The sequence below is a fragment of the Panthera tigris genome, chromosome B1, assembly GCF_018350195.1.
Source record: "Panthera tigris isolate Pti1 chromosome B1, P.tigris_Pti1_mat1.1, whole genome shotgun sequence".
Taxonomy (NCBI): domain Eukaryota; kingdom Metazoa; phylum Chordata; class Mammalia; order Carnivora; family Felidae; genus Panthera; species Panthera tigris.
The window spans coordinates 6,722,897-6,740,262 of record NC_056663.1 but is presented as its reverse complement, the minus strand read 5'-3'; the positions used below and the strand labels follow the sequence as shown (position 1 = coordinate 6,740,262).

General features: G+C 42.4%; 1 protein-coding gene across 3 annotated transcripts in view; it reads right to left on the bottom strand.

Annotated features, from left to right (window-relative positions):
• Nucleotides 1-17,366, bottom strand: part of AGPAT5 (1-acylglycerol-3-phosphate O-acyltransferase 5) — a 66,901-nt gene that overhangs the window by 33,748 nt on the left and 15,787 nt on the right. For all 3 annotated transcript variants that reach the window (XM_042982862.1, XM_042982864.1, XM_042982863.1), the window contains exons 3-4: nt 12,511-12,626; nt 10,010-10,099 (exon numbers count right to left, since the gene is read on the bottom strand). In XM_042982862.1, coding sequence (XP_042838796.1) covers nt 10,010-10,099; nt 12,511-12,626 — 206 coding nt within the window. The remainder of the gene's footprint in view (nt 1-10,009; nt 10,100-12,510; nt 12,627-17,366) is intronic.

Sequence of the window (17,366 nt, the reverse complement as noted above, 5' to 3'; positions counted from 1 at the left end):
AATAATTCAAGTGGTTATTATTTTCTGTCTCTTTACATGTTTAATTAAAAAGAGAACTGATGGTCAGCAAGAAGGCAAGAATGAACAGTTCATTCAGGATTCATTCAAGAAATATTTCTTATACACCTATTATTATGTGCCAGGTACTATAGGGGGTAATGAAATACATATGGTTTTGGAAACAAGTGAGAAAAAAGTACATTAAACAAATAAGTTTTAAAAATATAATTACACAGGAGTGCCTGGGTGGCTCAGTTGGTTAAGTGTCTGACACTTGGTTTCGGCTCAGGTCATGATCTCAGTTAGTGAGTTTGAGCCCCACATCAGGCTCTGTGCTGGGAGCCTGCTTGGGTTTCTCTTTCTCCCTCTCTCTCTGCCCCTCCCCAACTTGCACTGTCTCTGTCTCACAGAAGAGACAAACTTAACGAAATAAACAAACTTAAACGAAATACAAATAAAAATGTAATTACACTTATATGACAGTGTAGAAAAAGAGCAAGACGTTATGAAGGAGAGTAACAAGAGGGTGACTGAATGCATGGTGGGTCTAAGACCTAAGGAATGGGGAAAGAATGAGTGCTTTTGCCACAGATGTAGAACAAGGCAAGAACGCCCACTCTCACCAGTTCTGGTCAAAGCTAGACTAGAGGTTCTGGCCAGGGCACTCCAGGCAAGACAAAAAAAAACAAAAGGCATCCAGATTAAAAGAAAGGAATAAAACTGTACTTATACACAAATGACATGACTCTCCATGTAGGAAATCCTAAGAAACGTTACTATTTTTAGATGTTACTAGATAATAAATAAGTTTAGCAAGGTTACAGAAGAAAATATCAATATACAAAAATCAACCGTATGTTTACATGCTATCAGCATGTAATAAAATTTTTAAAAATGCCATCTACAATAGCGTCAAAAAACAGGAAACTAAGAATTTATTTTGGCAAATGTGGTTAACTTTTGCAAAATGTGTGTAAATTTGTATGCTCTGAAACCACGAAACACTGCTGAGAGACATTAAAGAAGACCTAAATACTGCGCTTTTGGATCCAAACATTCACTATCGTTGTGATATCACTCTTCCCAGATGGATCTATAGATTCAATGCAATTGAAGTAAAAAACCAGCAAGCTTTTATGCAGAAATTGACAACTGATTTCAGAATTTATATGGAAATGCCAAGGACCGAAAACAGCCAAGCACCGTTGAAAAAGAACAAATTTAGAAGACTTAACTACACCAGATTTCAAAACTTACTGTAATGCAAGGGTAATCAAGACAGTGTAGTGCAGGCATGGGGATACACGTATAGATCAGTGCCAACAGAATAAATGGTTCACAAACAGACCTGTATATATGAAATCAATTTATTTCAAACAATGGGGAAAAGAATAACCTTGTCAATAAGTGGTGATGGATATCCGTATTTAGACACAGGAGCCTTGGCCTTACACCAGATATAAAAGTTAACTCGAAACGGGCCAGAGACCTAAATGCATGCTGAAACTATAAACCTTCTAAAAGCAAACAAAGGAGAAAATCTTAGTATCACTGAGTTTGGCAAAGCCTTCTAAAATAGGACAGAAAAGGCAAAAATTTTAGGAGAGAAAAATCAATAAACTGCACTTAGGCAAAAATCTTAAAACTTTTTTGAAGACTGTTAGGATATGAAAGGGCAAGCCACAGATGCAAATTCTTAGCAATTACATTTTAATGCCCAAACCCGCCCGTTACTCCACAAAGCGGGCGATCTTCCATAGGAAATCATATCTACAAAGACCGTAACCAAAGCACACAGAACACAACAGTCTGGATGCTCAGTTTCACATCCCAGACTCCACTCGCAGGCCCCGATCCCCGGGATGACCTCTTCATCCCCTCTGTGCCTTAAGCTTCCCTGTCTACAAGATGAAATGACAGTTTACATACTGTAATGACAAAAGGTGATAACTTGTGTAATCTACGTTAACACAGTGCTTGGCACAAAATAACAGTGCGATTTGCTGTTGTTAAAAGTAAAACACATCTGCTTTAGAAACGTGAGATGGCAGGGAGAGGACGTATGTGGTTCGAAGAAAGGCACATGACAGGAGCAGCTGGGAGCGCGACTCCAGATGCAGCTCAGCGCCTCATTCTCGAGAACAACTGCCCCTACAGGCTGTGCGACCAAGGCAGGTCTGGCTCTCTCCAGCACCAGTGGACTGTGGCACACAGCAGACGTACAGTCAAGACCGCCAAGTCAAACTTCCTTCCTCCTTCCGCGGTTCGCATCTGATGACCTCCTCAGCACTGCGTTCACACCGCTAACAAAAAAGGCAGCTGTCTTCTTTAGTTCCCATGGAAACGGAGAAGGTGGCAACAGAGGACAGGAAGGACTAAACATGGAGCATCAGGGCAAGAAAAAACTACCACAAAGCAGTGTGACATTTCTGGACCCACTTCTCAGTTAAGGAAAATTCCCGCTCAAGGACAGGGAAGCCCCAGGAATGACAGAGAACTGACAGTTCCAAACAAACCAAATCATGTAGATTACTGCTACTGTGCACAGAAATCTTTTATTCTGCTAAAGTTTCATTTGGAAGAAACCAGAGATTCTGTTTCCTTTAACAGGGACTGACTTTGCACAGAAGATCTATATTCAAGATGCGATGAACCATTCTAAGCACAGATGCTTCAGCGTCTAATGGAAACCAGTGAGCAATTCCATATTAAAATTCCATTCAAAAAGAAAAGAGCTTCTTAAGAGTTTAAAATATACTCATATTCAACCAGTTATGGAACTGATGACTTTCTATTAAAAATAGCCTTTCCTCCATGCATTGGATAAGTTAATTTACTTTTAATTGAGTTTCAGTTTCATTCCCAAATGAAGACTCAGGATAGCTGTGAGATAAAAGGAAACACGTAAGAATTTTTAAAAATTTTTTTTAATGTTTATTTATTTTTGAGAGAGACAGAGACAGAATGCGAGTGGGTTGGGGCAGAGAGGGAGGGACGGGCAGAATCCGAAGCAGGCTGCAGGCTCTGAGCTGTCAGCACAGAGCCTGACACGGGGCTCGAACTCACGGATCGTGAGATCATGACCTGAGCCGAAGTCAGACACTCAACCGACTGAGCCACCCAGGCGCCCCTACACATGAGAATATTAAGCACCACATGGCAGGCTCTTTATATTGTTTCCTTCCCCTCTGGTTTTTAAAATTCTAGGGGCGCCTGGGTGGCTCAGTCGGTTGAGCGTCCGACTTCGCTCGGGTCACGATCTCACGGTCCGTGAGTTCGAGCCCCGCATCAGGCTCTGTGCTGACAGCTCAGAGCCTGGAGCCTGCTTCCGATTCTGTGTCTCCCTCTCTCTCTGGCCCTCCCCCCGTTCATGCTCTGTCTCTCTCTGTCTCAAAAATAAATAAAAATGTTAAAAAATAAATAAATAAATAAATAAATAAATAAAATTCTATCTAGTTCACTAAGTATTTTCAAAGCAGACATATTTATATGGGAATAGTATCTCAGAACTTAACAAACTTTGATTAGCTAGACATCTTTTAGTTACTTCTCTCTCTTTAAATGAAAAGCCATTTCGGATTGAGATGTGCAGAATATAAACAAGATGGTTCATCTCTGCTTTCCTCCCCCAAAATTAATGCAGTCTGGCAAACCACAACTTTTAAAAAAGGTTTTTCTAAAATAACGACCAGACACATTCAACTCATTACATTTACCAGAGAAAAAAATGCAAAAAAGCAGCAGGATACAAAGTAACAATCTCTCAAAGAGCTTATAATTTAAGCATGAAAGTGCTACATGTATGATTAGAAAAAAAACTACAAAGTCATGTAAATGCATACATGCATGTGGCGGGCAGAATAATGTCCCCTCCCCAAAACGTCCACATCCTCACCCTCAGAATCTGCGGACATTATGGAACGTGGCAGGGGTCTCAGAGCTGCTGACTGTGGACTGCACAACAATGAGGTTAGCCTAGAATGTCCCGGTGTGCCCCGTGTTAACAATGAGCATTCTTAAACAGGAAAGAAGGAGACCACAGAGTCAGAACCAGAATGCTGGCAAAAAAAAGACCAGCCCGGCCACTGTTGGCTCTGAAGACAGAAGAAGTCATGAGGTAAGGAATGAGGGCAAACTCTAGAATCCAAAAAAGGCAAGAATATGGATTCTCCCTTAGAGTCTCCAGAGGACCTCAGCCCCAAAGACACTGTGATTCTGTCCAGTGAGACCCAGTTTGCGCTGCTCATCTCTGGAATGGTGAAGAGAATGTTGTCACTTTTTCTAGCTTTCCTGGAGTATGACTGACAATAAAAATTGTATACATTTAAGGTGCACAATGTGATGTTTTAATGCACATAGACACTGTGAAATGATTACCACAAAGTAATTAAGATATCCACCACGTGGCATAGTTACCATATTTTTTGTGTGTGCTTAAAATCTGCTCTGTTAACAAATTTTTTTTTTAATTTTTTTTTTCAACGTTTTTTATTTATTTTTGGGACAGAGAGAGACAGAGCATGAATGGGGGAGGGTCACAGAGAGAGGGAGACACAGAATCTGAAACAGGCTCCAGGCTCCGAGCCATCAGCCCAGAGCCTGACGCGGGGCTCGAACTCACGGACCGTGAGATCGTGACCTGGCTGAAGTCGGACGCTTAACCGACTGCGCCACCCAGGCGCCCCTGTTAACAACTTTCAAGTATACAATACGGCATTACTAACTATGGTCACCATGCTGTACCTTACGTGTCCAGAACTTACTCCTCTTAAAACCGAAAGTTTGTACCCTTTGACTAACATATTCCCCATTCCCCCGAACCCCAACCCCCAAGCCACCGTTCTATGAATTCAACTTTTTAAAATCCCACCTATAGTGAGACCATGCAGTATTTGTCGCTCTGTGTCCAGTTTATTTCACTTAGTGTAATGCCCTCACGGTTCATCTCTGCTGTCGTAAGCGACAGGACTTCCTTCTTTTTAACACTGAAAGATGTTCCGTTGTGTATACATACTATATACTATTTATTCACTCATTTGTTGATACACATTTAGGTTGTTTCCATACCTTGGCTACTGTGAATAATGCTGCAGTGAACAAGAGAGCAGGAAATACTGTTTCCTCTGGATATACACCCAGAAGTTGATTGCTACATATGATATTTCTATTTTTAAACTTCTCAGGAAACCCCATTCCGTTTTTCATAACGGCTGTATCAATATATAGCCCCACCAGAAACGTCTAATGGTTCTCTTTTTTCTAAATCCCTTCCGACCCTGATCTTCTGACCTTAGCGGACAGTCATGCTAACAGGTGTTAGGTGTTAACATCCGTGTGCTGGGACTGGCATTGCCCTGACAATGAATGAGGTGGAACACCTTTTCATACACCTGTCGGCCATTTGTAGGCCTTCTTTGGATGAACATCTATTCAAGTTCTTCGCCCATTTTTTTCATTGGGTTATTGGCTTTTTTGCTAGTGAATTACAGGTTAACTTTGGAAATTAACAACAGATACGCAGTTTGCAAGTATTTTCTCCCATTCTGTAGGTTTTTTCCTTTTGTGAATTACTTCCTTTGTTGCACAGAAACTTCTTAGTCTGGTGTGGTGTGGTCCTACTTGTGTAGTTTTGCTCCTGCTGCCACAGCCAAAATTTGTGTGACTTAAGCCAGTGAGCTTGTGGTCACTTGTTATAGCTGCAATAGTAAACTAATACGATAAGCATCGTTTTCAAACATGTTACTTAATCCCAGCTACCAAATTAAGTAATTATGAATAGATGGAACATATAAGGAAAACAAGCTTAGAAAAGTTAAGTGACTTGTGCAAAGTACCAAAGTTTAAATGGCAGATCTGAGAGTCAACAAATGTGATTTCGAAGCCAACACTCCTATCCCTGAGGCTGCCTCCGTTTTAAGAAGGAACCTGAGTAAAAGTTGGAAAACCAGGGGCTCAGTCAGTTGAGCATCCGACTCTTGATCTCAGCTCAGGTCATGATCTCACAGTTTGTGAGTTCAATCCCTGTGTCAGGCTCTGCGCTGACAGTGTGGAGCCTGCTTGGGATTCTCTCTCTCCATCTGTCTCTGCCCCTCCCCCATTGCGCTGTCTCTCAAAATAAATAAATTTAAAAAATTTTAAAATTTGAAAAACAACAATAAAGTGTAAGACTCTAATATTCGTGTCATGAATTGTACTAGCTCAAATGTTGACTCTATGACTTCTAGAGATGAAGTAGTGATTTTTACAAATGTTTCATTTGCACCCACAACTGGTAAGTACCATATGAAAATATTGTCCCAGCTGTAATTACTGAGTAGATATATTTCTTAGTAATTTATAATGCAGATATATTTTTTGGAAACAAAATTCTGCAGTCTCTCAAATTATACTAATACTGAATGATAAAAGCTGATTTAATCGGGAAATAGATTCCTATGAGGATATTTAGCCCTATGCAAGTGGACTTATTTCATACGTTATACCATGTCAGTTACTTGATTAACTTCCAGAAACAACAGATTAAATAACAAAGAAAGTCTGTTTCACGGTGCTTAAATATGAAAAGCTGACGCAATTGTACAGATTCTAAGAATCCATACCTTAGACCATAGTGGCCTCAAAGCGACAACCACTCACGGCACTGCCAGTCTATTGTTCAACACTGTTGCATGAACATCAGAAAGCTAGTCTTTTGCCCTTGAAAAACAGACAGGTTCCCAAAGTAAAAAACTAGGTTATGCGAACAGGACTTCCCACTGAAAATTTAAAAAGCTGGACGTAACATCATTTTAAAACTATCAAAGAGCTGACAAGATAATAAGACCAAAATTAACACAAACACAGTAAAGCAGAAGTAAGCATACCACACAACTTTTGCTTTAACAGACTGAAAAGTGAGGGGAATAAAAATCAAAGCCCACGGACCTTCTATTAAGAGGGAGAAGAAGTGAAGGGAACATCAGAGGCTACACTCTCAGGGCAAAAATAAACCAGACATCAAAATCAGTCTCACGTGGATCTGCAATCTTGGTCCAGTTAACCTCAAGTTCGCAATCTAATTTGGATGGGCTCAGACTAGAGAAGCCTTAAGGGGGCCAGCTGAAACAAATGCAAATATTCTCTGGAGGAAGGCACTTTCTAAGCTTTGAGCTGACTTCCACAAATAATTTTCCAAATACAATCAGCAGCAAATAAAGATAACCAAGCACACAGGGAAAGAAAGTACCATGAGCAGGAACTGGGAGAAAATGACCAGGCTTCACATACTGAGATCACTAAACACATATTTACTCAATACATCTCTTAAATGATGCCTTCAACATTTAAAGAAACAAAGTTTGACGATTAGAACAAAAATGGCAGATTTGATAGTAACTGCATAGTACAGCACGCCATGAAAAGTAGAGTCAACTTAAAGCATAGGTGTTAAACGGATCTGGGGTACAGTGGACTCATCTTGGAACAAAAGAAAGGACTAACCAGTGGAAAGAGCGGAGAAACTGAATAGTCCAATTAACAGGATGACACCAACGTTTCTTAGTTTTGACAAATGTACCATGGTTAGGAAAGATTTTAATATTAAACGTTAACATTAAAACTGGGCCAAGAATAAATGGGAACTCTGTACTATCTATGCAACACTTCTGTAAATCTAAGATTATTCCAAGTTTTAGAACACATTAACGAAAAAGAGGAGGCTTAGGACAAAGACTGTTAAAAGGAGAACGACAAAACACTGGACAATCTGCAAAGTGAACCCTCCGGAGAGTTGAGGTTGCACAGCGACCAACCCCCCTGGAGATCTAAGGGAAGAAGCAATTCGAAAGATAGACGAGACCGTGCACACGTTGACTTGGGCAAATGCCAACAGATGCCAATAAAAAGATTCGGTTAACATTCTAACAAATTGCAAAAGGCTGAATGTGAGCTAGTTCTCCAGAAGAACCCCTGGGGGCTGCAGACACAGGAGGATTTACCACAACTCACAAGGTCTACTCCACAGACCACACTGTACACACACACACACACACACACACACACCCCAAAAAAGAAAAGAAAGAGAAAGAAAACCTGGGTCAGGGCAACATCTGGCAACATCACCCTGAATGAAGATGATGAGGCAGGCTTGAGGGGACCCAAAGCAGCAGCTGGGGCTCAGGAAGCACACAGCCCGGCACCCAGCACGGAGCCCTCGCCTCTCTCTCTCCCGTGGGACGACATTCTTAAATTCTCAAAGTGCTGAAAATCCCCTGCAGCTGGGGGAAATGAACAGAAAGGAAAAACTCTCCACAGAGGATGGGGCAGGAACCCATCCTAGGCACAGACTTAGAGCTGGGAGCAAGGCAGGATCGGAGAAGGCTCCACCCCTTAGACCCTCTTTCTGCCCTCTCCCCCTCACCCTCCACCCCTGCCAAACTAGGAAGATTTCTGTTGGGGCAGACGCAGAAAGGACACCAACTCTACGTGTAGTGCAAAAAAGCGAAGGAAAAATCTCCAGCAAAACACCTCCCACCCTAAACACAGAGTAACGAATGCTACAGTAATTGAAGTCTGTGAAAAACATTACTGCAATAGTAAAACCCAAATCCAGGAAAACTGACTAAATGGACTCCAGCCCTCCATGAAGTCCTAGCAAAAAAGAAAAGTGTACCTATTCTCGGGTACCAAAACTACTTCTATCTTGACTGTCCTACTCAAGAGGCCCAACTTTCCACAAAATCGCAGAAGGTATAAAAAAGCAAAGGCAAGGTAAAGCACAGTCTGAAGAAACCAAGCAATCAAAAATTTCAGATTCAGGGAGAGTCGAGATGCTGTAATTATCAGAAGGGGGATTTAAAGTAACTACTAGCAACACGACCAAGGGCCCAGTAGATGGGGTGGGCGAGCCTCATGGTCAGATGGATACTTTAGCACGGACCCAGACATGGTGACACAGCAGCAAAGGGAAACACTGGCAATGAGAAGCAGGAACAGACGTGAAGAATGCCTTGCACTGGCTCATCAGCAGATGGGGCCAAGCCAAGGGGACAGTCCATGAACATGACAACAGGTCAACAGAGATGACCTAAGCTGGAACACAACAGGGAAAAAGAGAGTGAAGAAAAACAGACAAACAACAAACACACACACAGCATGCAAGGACTGTGGAACAGAGGGCCCAAAGCACGTGTAACTGGAGAAGATAGAACAGGGCAGGAGTAACATTTAATGAACTAAGAGCTGGTAATGTTCCAAAATTAGTGACAGTCCCCCAGCCACAAATGCCAGTTCAGAGAGGACGAACCGGGATACACGGTCGAAACAACCAGACATGTCTACGGGCAAAAACTGTGAATGTCAGGGCCTCCGTCAGCTGACTGTGGAAACTCGTCTTTAAATACGAGCTCTGGCCTGCCACCCACGAGCCCTGCCGAGGAAGGAAGGCGGAGAGAACACGAGACCTGACGGGGGGACACGTGCTAGGCTCCCAAGCGCTGGACTACAGGTCAAGGTGTCACCGGCCGCAATTAGCATTCTTCGAGGAGAATATGGAGATTCCTTTTTTAGGGAGCAAAGGTTTCCCAAATTGCATTTACACTGAATGATTCTTCACTTGCAGCTCTTCACACCCTTTGGACTTTTCAAATAACTCACTACGCACAAGCAATCACTGTTTACGCGCACGCACAGGAAAGCTGCTTCCTCCGCGACCACACGCGATACTGACGACGAGGAGTGAGCAGCCCAAGGGCAAGGTCCCGCGTGCGGCCCGGGCTTCCGCTCACGGCCCAGACACCCGCGTTCCTGCCGCGCCTCGGAGCCGGGACCCACGGCCTCCCGCAAGCACGGACTCGTCTGCTGCCTCTTCGCCTCGGCCCGCCAAGATCTCACCTGTATCCCGAGGCTTCTTACTGCCTAAACAAAGCTCAGTGGTTTATGACCGGCGGACTAAACAATTCTTAACTTGTAATTTAGTTCTTAAATTAAACACTAGACTTGGAAAGGAAAAGAGAAACGAGTATCATCTTACTGGAGTCTCTGCGTTCATGTACCTCCGCAGCTTCTTTCTCATCTCCGTTTCGTTAAACTTGGCGCTGCGCTTTACGTAGATCCCTCCATGCTGCCACGTGGAAAAAAACGGGGGTATTTACTATTAAAATATCCAGCGGCCAGTCATCCAAAACGTAACTTGACTCCCCAAAAGTAAAGAATAAAATTACATCCTAGGAGTTGAACTGTTCCTAATACACTGAAATATTACCATCTAACGAACATTTAGCTGAAATTTCCCCCAGGTTTCAACATAATTGAAATAAAAACTGTGTGCTACACAGTCCCAGAAAATACAGGAACATACAGTTTTGTTGACAGTTAAAACAAAAATACTTTCTTTCTCAAAAATATATTTTTAAAATAAAAAACTCGATCAGTAACATAATTCTTAGCTTTCAGTTTTTCCAATGATGCAGAATCACTCAAAGTGTCCATAAAATGTCAATACTCATGATCTTTAGGGATTTTTTAATAAATGTTCATTTACCTTTAAGAGACAGAGAGAGAGAGAGAGAGAGAGAGAGAGAGACAGACAGAGAGACAGAGAGAGAAAGACAGAGCATGAGCAGAGGAGGGGCAGAGAGACAGGGAGACACAGAATCTGAAGCAGGCTCCAGGCTCTGAGCTGTCAGCATAGAGCCTGATGCGGGGCTCAAACTAGCAAACCAGAGATCATGACCTGAGCCAAAGTCGACTGAGCCACCCAGGCACCCGGATCTTTAGGGATTTTTAAAACCGACCCAGCTACAGATGTTTATGTAACACTGTTATGAATGCAAATTGTGTTCCTCCAAAACTTGTATGTTGAAGCCCTAACCCCCAAAGTGATGGTCTATGGAGATGGGGCATTTAAGAAGGTTAAATGAGGTCCTAAGGGTAGGCCCCAATCCAGTAGGGCTGTGGCTTATAGGGAGAGATTAGGACACCAACAGGTACGTGCACAGGTAGGACACAGAGCAGCCAACTGCAAGCAAAGAAGAGACACGGAGGAAAAAGGGATCCTGATGACACATGCACCTGGAACCCCCAGCCTCTAGAACTGTGGGGCGATAAATGTCTGTCATTTGAGACAGTCTGTGGTACTTTGTCAGGGCAGCCCTGGCTGACTAACACAGGCACTTTCATGCACATGAAGGCATCCTTATTTAAACTTCGTGAGTGTACTTCATCAAAACTTTGCATCAGGTCACCATATTACCTGTACCTGCTTGTGCTAATTCGAACTTGTCTGTAAAATAAACCAGCTGGCTGAATTTGACTTTGTCTTAAGCAAAAATAAGAGGAAACACACAGAAAGAAGCAAGGAGGCGGTGATCTCAAGATGGGCGGAGGTGGAGTGGCCTTCCAGCTTGCTTGTGGTTCCCTCCAAAGAGAAACTGGCTTGCCTGGGTGCACAGGAAAGACTCCAGGTGCTCTACACAATGCATGTCATTATCATTATTCACCCAGAGAGGACTGTGAAGAAGAAACTCCTTCTTCACCAAGTCGTTAGAATTAAAAGCCACGGGATGCATAGACCACGAGTAAAATTTCCCCGAGTTGGGAGAGACCTTATGTCTATTCTTTACATACTATTTCTCTCCTGCTGTTTAACTTGCTTATTACAGTCTATTTTATTTCAAAAACATCTGTGTTCTTTCCCAGGTATATGGAAGCTACAAAAGTGAAAAACAGGTATATTTCCTTAAGGAACTTAAAAAATCATTGGTGCAGTAAAATACATATGCAAGAATGATAACGGGAGAATCTGAGGAGTGTAATAATAAAGACAGCCTAAGATAAAAGCAGGGAGGAGGAAACTTCCAGGCACAGGAAGGGTTTCATAATAGCATCTAAACTGGGCCTTGGAGGCAGAGGAGAGCCTATTAGCTTGAACTAAAGGGACAGCCTGAAGAAGGATAGGGAGGGAGAAACCAATCCAGGCTTGAAAAAGGAAAGTGGGTTCCAGGGAGATAGGTCACGGTGGACCGTGAATGCCTGCATAGCAACTAGGACCTAATGCAGCTGAGAAACACACATTTTTGAGCAGACAAGTGGCTTGACCAAATTTATGGCTTGAGAAGTAAATAAAAGGCATTTTGGAAAATTTCATTTATTAAATATTAATCATGTGTCTGACACTCATGCTAAGCACTTCACATATACAGCTCCCTGTTTTTTAGTGTGTTACTGATCATGATTAGTTTTTACTATTAGCTTCTTAAGGTAGTCGTCCTTCAAATTCTATGCCTTTAATTTTTCCTAGTTGTTTGATTTTTGTACATTTGTATTTATGCTATGTACCCACCTAGGTGATCAGATATGTATATAGATACCCACCATTTAAAATGCCAAATGAAATGACTTCCATTTGGAGTAAGTTATTGAACCTAAAAAATAAACAAAACAACCTATACATTTTTTTTAAGTGCATGTTAGCTTTCTAAATCTAAAATTTTTATAAGGTACAGATATATGAAAAAGTATGGAAAAAGTTACCTGAGAAAAATAACACCCATACAGCGGAAGCCACTTTAACCCATCTTTCAGCACGTAACGTACATGTCCAAGAGCATTCTGCCTGATGGCCAAAATATCCGCAATAATCCAGTCAACTGCAAAGACATAAATTAATGCATGAACGATCCATATGTAAACTCCAGCATTCCCTTCACAGAGACAGAAAAAGCCTCTTCCCAAGATTATACTAGGAATGTACTTGGAAAGTATGATTAGAATTTTAAAATTACTTTGTAACAAATGCAGACTTTTAAAAATTACAAATTCCATTTTTTAATTTTTTTTTGTTGGTGTTTTTTTTCCCCGCATTACTTGAGAGGCTTTTTATTTCAGAGATAAAATACAAAAAAGTCACAAACCACTACAAGTGACACAAAAGTGGTGTGAACAAGGAATAAAGCTCCTCTAATTCTTAGTCTAAAAAACAGGACGAAATTATCAGCAAAAAGTGGTTCAGTGAAACGGTGAGGTACAACTAAATATTGTGTATGTACTAACACGCACAACAGAAGGCAAGGACACTGTGTCCTGACTGAAGAATTTCGCAACACGATCCTAGGCTATAATGTCAGAATGAACACCCGCTTGAAGTTCACAGCTGTGCTGGGCAGGTGAGTGGTCCTTACAGAACCACAGGACACGGACCCAGGCTGCTAGTAAGTGTCATTACACAGGTACCTTACTACTAAGGGGTCACAAAAATAAAAATAAGAAGACATGAGTGTGTTAATAATAACACAACTTCTAGGAAGAGAGAAGAAATTCCCAGTAGAAGGACCAGCCCTGGCCGAAGCAAAGAATCAGAACCGGGCAAGCGTGTGCACAAGGTGGTAAACTGAGGACACGGTGCAAAGAGTCAGAGGAAATGACACAAAGGGGGCAAACAGTAGGAAGTCTTGAAGCCCAGAGATTCTGCTTGGAAAGCCAAGGGCTACGAACTACCCCATCTCTTCAAGAAGAATGAAAACTGAAGCAGAGAATGGGCTATGTGGAAAAACAAATCAGTAAGAATCTCTCAAAAATATACAGTCCTACTACCACAGGTGTATCCAGGGCCTGAGAAGCCGGAACAAAAGGACTGAATTAGAGAAAAAATGTTAAAATCTGGGGCAAATAAAAGCCTGGGAATTAAAGGAGCTAGTGTTAGTTTAAACCAAAAAGGACAGCCCTTCGCAGAGTCACGGCTGTGTGAATCCTTTGGGCAACACATCATACCAGGGAGAATACCCTGAAGACTTAGCCACTGGAACTCCAAAAATTATTCTTGGGGAAAAACATTCCATCGTTGTAAATCTCTTTTTAATCTTTTTTCTCATTCACAAGTTCTTTCTCAAGGATCTAAGTTAAAATTACACGCATGAATTCTATTAAGGCTCTCCTTGGACAGAGAGAGTGATGCAGACGCTCCCCTCCGAGCAGGGACCCTAGGAGCCACGTGGGCTGGACGTCCCTATGCTAAAGACCATCAACTACCACCTTACTCTCCAGCACGTAACTTCCTATGGAGGCCAACGGCCAACCCCCTTCCTTCCAATTAAAATCACCTAAACAATACTGATAAACACCTCTCTTTCTGATTATGTCCCGGAAACCAAATGAACCAGCTTGTTATAATGGTACCTAATGTAAATAAATTCTGAGAACTAAATGCATGGTTCCAAGGCTGTAATACATCCAGGGACATATTTGGGATTCTAAATCAAAGGCTAAAAACAAGACAGGGTATCTTTTCCTGGAACAATTTCTTTTTAAAGTTTGGAGGGGTTTTCGTGACACATTTTTACATTGAAATAAGCATGGTATACAGGGCCAAGAAAGCATCTCCCAAGGACTCCGAAGACGAAGTGTGAAATCCGTCGCGTCGGTATTAACTCTCCTAGGCTAGGACTTTAAACTTTTGCAAATTTTAGTGGAAAAGCTTTAGTAGTCAAAACACACACACTCTGTGCCATCAATTTTTGCTACTCGATGACCTTTACTTCTCCTGCCTGTTCTCAACTAGGTTTCTGATAGGGTTTCTAGACTACAGCGGAGTTACTGAAAGCAGCGATGGTAATAGGTACCTTTACAGTAACTATTCACCATTTATTTTCCGGCAAGAATACGCTAACGAAGAGATCAACAAATGTGGCTACCTAAGAATTCCTCAACAGCGATCCAGCCAAGGCAGTGTCATCATTCCCATCAACTTGTTAAAAGAGAGGGCAGTGAGGAGGGATAGCAAGAAAAGCCAGGCTTTTCTCAGCTACGTTATTATGTAACAAGAGGCCCAAAGTCAGACACACCAGGCAGGACGCACTTGCATAGGGTGTATTCAGCACTGCACTGCTCCTCAGCCGCCACCACCACCATCACCATCACCATCATCACCACCACCTCCTCCCACCCGCGAAATGTCCCCAGTAAGCCAGGCAGGCTGAGGAACCAGGAGCTAGCCTATGGAAATTGCCCCAAAACCCTGAGCAGTAGACATCACTCACTGCCTACGGGGAAGGCTGAGAAGCTAGGTAATCTGCCCACTGTCACACAGCCTGTTGCGGAACAGCTTATGAACGAGGGTCTGACTGCAAAGCCCGTGTCTTTTTATGATCATCTACTCACCACATATGCGGTCAGTCAAGACAAATGTCACTTAAACCAAGAAAAGGGTGCATTTCATGAGATTGAGTTCTTGACTCATGAGTGTCAAAAGCAGATCTTTAAACAGGCTGAGCAGAAGGAAGAATGGCCCCCATATCCTCACTGCAGAGAAGTTACAAGAGACTAAGAAGGACACATCAAGTGAAAACAACAGAGAAGAGAAACTAATTAAAATGTCAGTTGTCTGGAAGGTCAGACCAAGAAGAGATTCGGATTCTGGCAGGCCTTGTAGATGGTGCGCTAGGAAGTCTAAGGTGAACACAGAAATATTCTTTCTGCTAATTACGTTTTTGGATACTCATTTGCGGTTAATAATCTCAGAGGGGTTTTCAAAAGGGCACCCAGACACCACCGGCCAATGACCCGTGGACATGCATAAGCCTTGGGGGCCTCTGGAACCGGGAACTACACACAAATTTGTATGTGCTCATTTTTCTGGGCATATTCCTTCATATTCTGACTAAAACTGGCAATTCTAACGTAATTTAAAATCACTATCTAGTTACGTTCCCAGGCTATGGGTTTTTAAACAGGCATTCAGAAAAGCGCCTTTCTCCAATCCTGAAGACTGACTGGTATAGGACCCACTACCAGGAAGTCTGAGGCCCTCGGGGGTCAGCTTAAGGGGACAAGGGCATGGCTCTCCAACCTGGGAAGTGAGACCTTTCTTCAGGCCAGTTGTGGGCTGACTGTGGAGCTCATACTTCCCATATTGCTTTCTAGCTCCAAACACAAGCAGGAAACAAAACAAAACCGCTCTCTTCCAAAAGTCCTCCCTCTGAAGTAACGTATATAAAGGCCAGCGCGTAGGAAGCACCCACATTGGCATGACAGTAGCAGTTCTTATCTTATTGTCACTATTTGTCCCACCGCCTCCAGGAATGTGTTCACGCTAGCTCCACGGTGCCATTAATCAACTATTTCCACACCGAAACCTAGAAAACGGGGGGCGGGCAGGGAACCTGAACAAGGAATCTGAAGACAGAATCCTCTTAGGCCCAAAAAAAACTTTAATGAAATTAACCAGTGGGTCAATGCAGAGGAAATCTGGGCTAGCATGAGCCGCTCCCTACCCTGGACCCGAGTCCTTCACATTCGGAGATTGGAAGCCCGGGAGAAATGTGTCATCGGCAGCAGACAGCAGGAGCAGGACGCTGGTGGTAGGGAAGCCCGGCACGTCCGGAGAAACACTGAAATCCCTGGCCTGCCCTACAGGCCAGCGTTAGAAGCAGACACTGACTGTCATCTGGTGGCTCGGCTGCCTCAAAACTCCTATCAACCCTTGTCCCATAAAATCAACTCTTGTCCCATAAAGCAGAGCATAATCACCAATGAGCGAAACTGAGAAAAATGCATTTCAGCCTCTGCCTCCTTCCTCTACCTTACCTAGGGCACAGGCAGTGATAAAAGCAACCAAATCATGAGCGTGAAGGTACACCGTTGACAGGAGGAAGATAAACAGCCAAGGCTGAAGTGATCTTCCATTACAGTACAATCGTCCATCAGGCTGGTGTGGCTTTGAACTCCTGGGTACTACACTTTTTAAAGTAATAAAAATGGACTTTGGCGAGTGCGCATCAGAAGCAGTTACGGGTTTGATAAAAAGAAGTGGGATTTTCTCTGGACTGAATTATTTGTTGAACTAAAAAGTACCTGAACCAGGGTCAGTTTCTTGGGTTTTGATAGTGTACAACAGCTACATAACACGCCATCCCTGGGGAAATTGATTAAGAGGTCATGGACTCCATATACTATTTTCGCAAGTTCTTGAGAATCTATAATTATTTCAAAATAAGAAGTTTTTTTAAAAGTGCCTTAAAGTATACACTGTGCTATAATCGAAGACCAGAGTCTTCTGTGTTTCTTCAGACAGAATAGCAAGCTATAATTAAAGCAAAACATTTGATGAGGCAAAAGGAACTGCAGATATTAGAAATTAATATAGTACTGTCTTTAGGGAAGGAGTAGTCACTTACTAGCACAAACTTTCTGCAACTTAACAGTCAAATATGTAAGATGTGTATACCCTTTGACCCAATTTTACTTCCAGAAACATAACTTACAAAAAGAAGGCATAAATTATTTAAAGAACTATTCAAAGAAACAGAATAAATGAAAGAAAATGGCTTATTTACACCCATTCAAGGGAGAAGGGTAGGTTTAGGAAAATCCAGTTTTCATATTCCTGACTTTCC